Here is a 7500-nt window from a genome sequence, read left to right as displayed (position 1 = left end):
AACCTTAGCCCTAACCCAAACCAACTATTTTTCTTTATGCCTAACCCTAATCCCAACCCCAACCCTAACCCTACTCGAACCCTAACCCCAACCCCAACCCTAAACCTAACCCTAACCCTAACCCTAACCCTAACCCTAACCCTAATCCTAACCCTCTAACCTTAGCCCTAACCCAAACCAACTATTTTTCTTTATGCCTAACCCTAATCCTAATCCTAACCCTAATCCTAACCCTAACCCCAACCCCAACCCCATCCCCAACCCTTAACCCCAACCCTAACCCTACTCTAACCCTAACCTAACCCTAACCCTAATCCTCTAACCCTAGCCCTAACCCTAACCAACTATTTTCTTTATGCCTAACCCTAATCCTAACCCTAACCCTAACCCTAACCCTAACCCCTAACCCTAACCCTAACCCTAACCCCAACCCTAACCCCAACCCTAACCCTACTCGAACCCTAACCCTTATCCTAATCCTAACCCTAACCCCAACCCCAACCCCGACCCTAACCCTACTCGAACCCTAACCCTAACCCCAAACCTAAACCTAACCCTAACCCTAACCCTCTAACCCTAGCCCTATCCCAAACAAACAATTTTGCTTTATACCTAACCCTAATCCTAATCCTAACCCTAACCCTAACCCCAACCCCAACCCTAACCCTAACCCTAACCCTAACCATAATCCCAACCCTAACCCTACTCGAACCCTAACCCCGACCCCAACCCCAACCCCAACCCTAACCCAAACCCAAACCCTAACCCTAACCCCATCCCCAACCCCAATCCCAACCCTAACCCCAACCTTAACCCTACTCTAACCCTAACCCTAACCCTAGCCCTAACCCTAACCAACTCTTGTTCTTAATGCCAAACCCTAATCCTAATCCTAACCCTAACCCCAACCCCAACCCTAACCCTAGCCCTAACCCTAACCCCAACCCTAACCCTACTCGAATCCTAACCCTAACCCCAACCCTAAACCTAACCCTAACCCTATCCCTAACCCTTACCCCAACCCCAACCCCAACCCCAAACCTAACCCCAACCCTAACCCTACTCTAACCCTAACCCTAACCCTCTAACCATAGCCCAAACCCTAACCAACACTTTTTCTTTATTCCTAACCCTAATCCTAATCCTAACCCTAATCCCAACCCCAACCCCAACCCTAACCCTACTCGAACCCTAACCCCAACCCCAACCCTAAACCTAAACCTAACCCTAACCCTAACCCTAACCCTAACCCTAATCCTAACCTTCTAACCCTAGCCCTAACCCAAACCAACTATTTTTTTTATGCCTAACCCTAATCCTAATCCTAACCCTAATCCTAACCCTAACTCCAACCCCAACCCCAACCCTAACCCTAACCCTAACCCTAACCCTAACCCTACTCAAACCCTAACCCTAACACTAACCCTAACCCTCTAAACCTAGCCCTAGCCCTAACCAACTCTTTTTCTTTATGCCTAACCCTAATCCTAACCCTAACCCCAACCCTTACCCCAACCCCAACTCCAACCCCAACCCCAACCCTAACCCTAACCCTAACCCTAACCCTAACCCTCTAACCATAGCCCTAACCCTAACCAACATTTTTCTTTATGCCTAACCCTAATCCTAATTCTAACCCTAATCCCAACCCCAACCCTAACCCTACTCGAACCTTAACCCCAACCCCAACCCTAAACCTAACCCTAACCCTAACTCTAACCCTAACCCTAACCCTAACCCTAATCCTAACCCTCTAACCTTAGCCCTAACCCAAACCAACTATTTTTCTTTATGCCTAACCCTAATCCCAACCCCAACCCTAACCCTACTCGAACCCTAACCCCAACCCCAACCCTAAACCTAACCCTAACCCTAACCCTAACCCTAACCCTAATCCTAACCCTCTAACCTTAGCCCTAACCCAAACCAACTATTTTTCTTTATGCCTAACCCTAATCCTAATCCTAACCCTAATCCTAACCCTAACCCCAACCCCAACCCCATCCCCAACCCTTAACCCCAACCCTAACCCTAACCCTACTCTAACCCTAACCTAACCCTAACCCTAATCCTCTAACCCTAGCCCTAACCCTAACCAACTATTTTCTTTATGCCTAACCCTAATCCTAACCCTAACCCTAACCCTAACCCCTAACCCTAACCCTAACCCTAACCCCAACCCTAACCCCAACCCTAACCCTACTCGAACCCTAACCCTAACCCTAACCCTAACCCTAACCCTAACCCCAACCCCAACCCCAACCCTAAACCTAACTCTAACCCTAACCCTAATCCTAACCCTCTAACCCTAGCCCTAACCCAAACCAATTATTTTTCTTTATGCCTAACCCTAATCCTAATCCTAACCCTAATCCTAACCTTAACCCCAACCCCAATCCTAATCCCAACCCCAACCCTAACCCCAACCCTAAGCCTACTCGAACCCTAACCCTAACCCTCTAACCCTAGCCCTAACCCTAACCAACTCTTTTTCTTTATGCCTAACTCTAATCCTAATCCTAACCCTAACCCCAACCCCAACCCCAACCCTAACCCTAACCCTAACCCCAAAACTAACCCTAAATTTCACAATTTTACCATGAGATCTATTGCTACTTTTACATTGCACAAATTGATGGATAACTTGCTTTGAAATCATTATTATTAGTATTAATTTCTATTTAAAAAATGGTTTGAATGTTTGATCATATATTTTTGCATAATTAGACAATATTTAAACTAAAAATTAAATTTGCGATTACATGGAGTACATATATTTGTTTTTCTCCCAAAATAGACAGAAAGATTACATTTAGTAAGAAAAGTTACAGTACTTTATTAATATATATTATTTCCAGGCTTTCGAGGGCCGAATAAAATGAAGTGGCGGGCCACATCTGTCCCCCGGGCCTTGAGTTTGACACCTGTGCTCTAATGTCTTTGCACAGTTTCATGTCCTCACCTCGTCATCAGGTCCAGTAGTTCTCCAACCTTCTTCGCCCAAGTACCACCTCAGAAAACGCTGGGCTCTCCAAGTACCACCATAATGACCAACATTAAAACACAGTAGCATAGTAGGCTTGAGTATTCATTAAAAACAAGGCCGAGTTTTTATTTAGCAAGATTATGTACTATTTTGGCCACTGTAGCTTTACACATAGTTTGAACAGTAACACTGTTTGAATGTTTCATTAGGTGATTCTTTGGCATACTACTAGATGGGTCCCGCATACCATAGTGCAAAGGGGCCCAGATGTGGCCCGCCACTTCATTATATTTGGCCCTCGAAAGCCTGGAAATAATATGTATCTAACATAATCGTGTGAGAGTCCAGTCCATAGTGGATCTAGTTAATAGTGTGAGAGTCCAGTCCATAGTGGATCTAGTTAATAGTGTGAGAGTCCAGTCCATAGTGGATCTAGTTAATAGTGTGAGAGTCCAGTCTATAGTGGATCTAACATAATAGTGTGAGAGTTCAGTCCATAGTGGATCTAACATAATAGTGTGAGAGTCTAGTCCATAGTGGATCTAATATAATAGTGTGAGAGTCCAGTCCATAGTGGATCTAACATAATAGTGTGAAAGTCCAGTCCATAGTGGATTTAACATAATAGCGTGAGAGTCCAGTCCATAGTGGATCTAACATAATAGTGTGAAAGTCCAGTCCATAGTGGATTTAACATATAGTGAGAGTCCAGTCCATAGTGGATCTAACATAATAGTGTGAGAGTCCAGTCCATAGTGGATCTAACATAATAGTGAGAGTACAGTCCATAGTGGATCTAACATATAGTGAGAGTCCAGTCCATAGTGGATCTAACATAATAGTGTGAGAGTCCAGTCCATAGTGGATCTAACATATAGTGAGAGTCCAGTCCATAGTTGATCCAACATATAGTGAGAGTCCAGTCCATAGTGGATCTAACATAATAGTGAGAGTCCAGTTCATAGTGGATCTAACATATAGTGAGAGTCCAGTCCATAGTGGATCTTACATAATAGTGTGAGAGTCTAGTCCATAGTGGATCTAACATAATAGTGTGAGAGTCCAGTCCATAGTGGATCTAACATAATAATGTGAGAGTCCAGTCCATAGTGGATCTAACACAATAGTGTGAGAGTCCAGTCCATAGTGGATCTAACATAATAGTGTGAGAGTCCAGTTCATAGTGGATCTAACATAATAGTGAGAGTCCAGTCCATAGTGGATCTAACATAATAGTGTGAGAGTCTAGTCCATAGTGGATCTAACATAATCGTGTGAGAGTCCAGTCTATAGTGGATCTAACATAATAATGTGAGAGTCTAGTCCATAGTGGATCTAACATCATAGTGTGAGAGTCCAGTCCATAGTGGAACTAACATAATAGTGTGAGAGTCCAGTCCATAGTGGATCTAACATAATAGTGTGAGAGTCCAGTCCATAGTGGATCTAACATAATAGTGTGAGAGTCCAGTCCATAGTGGATCTAACATAATAGTGTGAAAGTCCAGTCCATAGTGGATCTAACATAATAGTGTGAGAATCCAGTCCATAGTGGATCTAACATAATAGTGTGAAAGTCCAGTCCATAGTGGATCTAACATAATAGTGTGAGAATCCAGTCCATAGTGGATCTAACATAATAGTGTAAGAGTCCAGTCCATAGTGGATCTAGCATAATATTGTGAGAGTCCAGTCCATAGTGGATTTAGTTAATATTGTGAGAGTCCAGTCCATAGTGGATCTAGTTAATATTGTGAGAGTCCAGTCCACAGTGGATCTAACATAATAGTGTGAGAGTCCAGTCCATAGTGGATCTAACATATAGTGAGAGTCCAGTCCATAGTGGATCTTACATAATAGTGTGAGAGTCCAGTCCATAGTGGATCTAACACAATAGTGTGAGAGTCTAGTCCATAGTGGATCCAACATATAGTGAGAGTCCAGTCCATAGTGGATCTAACATAATAGTGTGAGAGTCCAGTCCATAGTGGGGCCAGCAGGAGATCATCTTGAGTGGAGACAGGTCAGCAGCGCAGAGACGTCCCCAACTGAGGCACATATGAGTGGTCCACCCCGGGTCCCGACTTTGAACAGCTAGCGCCTCATCTGTGGTCACCTGATAACATCTCCACACAGGAAAGGCGGGGCAGAGCAGGAAAGAGACGGCAGATCAACTGGTCTAAAAGGGGGGTCTATTTAAAGGCTAGAGTATACAAATTAGTTTTAAGATGGGACTTAAATGCTTCTACTAAAGTAGCATCCCTAACTGTAGGTCATTCCAGAGTACTAGAGCCCGAATAGAAAACGGTCCCATTTAGGTGCGGACAAGAATCTGCCGTCATTACCAGACACCCACTAGCTTCGCACACACCATGATGATGTCGCCGTTGGGAGTGAGCGGAGGCTTTGACTTTAACCTCCACCATTTTTGGTGTGCGCCCCCCCCCCCAGCCCGGACCTAACATGGAGAGACATGCAGCACCTGTCGGTGCTGACTTCCAAGAGGAACCAGCTCCACGACGAGGTCCACCAGTGGAGGAGGAACGGCGTGGGCCTGGAGTTCAACCACCTGTTCGGCTACGGCGTGCTGGATGCGGGCGGCATGGTGAAAATGGCCAAAGATTGGAAGACGGTGCCCGAGCGTTTCCACTGCGTGGCCGGATCCATCCAGGAGAACCAGTGAGTCCCATTTTATCTTAATATGAAAGGCTTGGTACTCTCTGCAGTTATCAATCAATCAATCAATCAATCAATCAAAGTTTATTTATATAGCCCTACATCACGAGTGTCTCAAAGGGCTGCACAAGCCACAATGACATCCTCGGCTCAGATCTCACATGTTGGGTGTTGTTGATAAACGGCTTTGGCTTTGCATAGTACAGTTTTAACTTACACTTACAGATGTCGCGACAAACTGTAGTTACTGACAGTGGTTTTCTGAAGTGTTTCTGATCCCATGTGGTGATATCCTTTACACACCGATGTCGCTTTTTGACGCAGTACCACCTGAGGGATCGAAGGTCCGTAATATCATCGCTTACGTGCAGTGATTTCTCCAGATTCTCTGAACCTTTTGATGATATTACGGACCGTAGATGGTGAATTCCCTGAATTCCTTGCAATAGCTGGTTGATAAATGTTGTTCTTAAACTGTTGGACAATTTGCTCACGCATTTGTTGACAAAGTGGTGACCCTCGCCCCGTCCTTGTTTGTGAACGACTGAGCATTTCGTGGCAGCTGCTTTTATACCCAATCATGGCACCCACCTGTTCCCAATTAACCTGTTCACCTGTGGGATGTTCCAAATAAGTGTTTTTCCACTTCATATCAATCACTTACACATATGTTCACTCTCTGTACTCTGCATATACACATCTCTACACATTATAATCAATGTAGCATTAATACAACAGTTTTCTTCATAACTAGGTAAGTCACTAATGATAAATAATATCTATCTTCTTTGCCTCCCCCTAAAGTTCAAATAATTTACCAGTATTATTCTTCTTTGTACGGTACTTTGTAAACACTTGTAGTTTGAACCGTTTCTTAAAGTGGATCATTATAGTTCAATGTTTCACTTCTTTACTAAATCCTTTCCACAATTTAATTCCACATACTGCTACGTTAAAAGTCTTTAGTGTTGTGCGTGCATACATATTCTTTTACATATTCAAGCATTAGTCTTCTTATTATTTTAAATTTGTATAACTTTGTCTAATCACTAAAGTAGGTTTATTGGTATTATTATTAATAGGGACCGAGTCCCTTTGGGCATACTTGCCAACCTTGAGACCTCCGATTTCGGGGGTTGGGGGTGGGGACGTGGTCGGGGGTGGGGCGAGGCGTGGTTGGGGGCGTGGTTAAGAGGGGAGGAGTATATTGACAGCTAGAATTCCCTAAGTCAAGTATTTCATACATATACATATATATATATACACACATATATATATATATATATATATATATATATATATATATATATACATATATATATATATATATATATATATATATATATGTATATATATATATATATATATATATATCCTGAAAATATGCAAACAAACTGTGTTTAGATAATTGATACCTCAAACTTGCATAAATAAATATTAAGGAATATAACATAACTTGGCTTCTGAGAGTTTCAAAATGTAATGAATAAAATGCTAAAGTTGTTGATAAACAAGAAATTATTTTAATAATTAAATATGGTCATTTTAAATGAATTATGATAATTTAAAAGCAATTATTTCAAATATGTTTATTTTAATGTATAATTCTATGGCTGGATGTAATAAGGAGTCACGAAAAAATACAAATAAAAATACAATTAATTTTGATGTTTTTAGCAAAATATATTAAAAACGTATTTAGTTTTGTTTTTGTTTTTATTAATAAATATATTTATTTTTAGGTCAAATAAACATAATAATACAATTTATCTCTAGTCTGGATGATTTAGTTCTTGTCACCCTGTTGTCCTCCCGTCATGAAAAAAGGCTGTCCTCAC

General features: G+C 42.1%; 1 protein-coding gene across 1 annotated transcript in view; it reads left to right on the top strand.

The window, feature by feature from the left end:
• The window catches only part of pcsk2 (proprotein convertase subtilisin/kexin type 2), a 115707-nt gene that overhangs the window by 98199 nt on the left and 10008 nt on the right, over nt 1-7500 (top strand). Inside the window, exon 11 of the mRNA XM_061934969.1 lies at nt 5438-5665. Coding sequence (XP_061790953.1) covers nt 5438-5665 — 228 coding nt within the window. The remainder of the gene's footprint in view (nt 1-5437; nt 5666-7500) is intronic.

This window comes from Nerophis lumbriciformis, linkage group LG02 (assembly GCF_033978685.3).
Source record: "Nerophis lumbriciformis linkage group LG02, RoL_Nlum_v2.1, whole genome shotgun sequence".
NCBI classification, from domain to species: Eukaryota; Metazoa; Chordata; class Actinopteri; order Syngnathiformes; family Syngnathidae; genus Nerophis; species Nerophis lumbriciformis.
The sequence above is the reverse complement of the archived record's forward strand: the minus strand, read 5'-3'. Positions and strand labels throughout refer to the sequence as shown.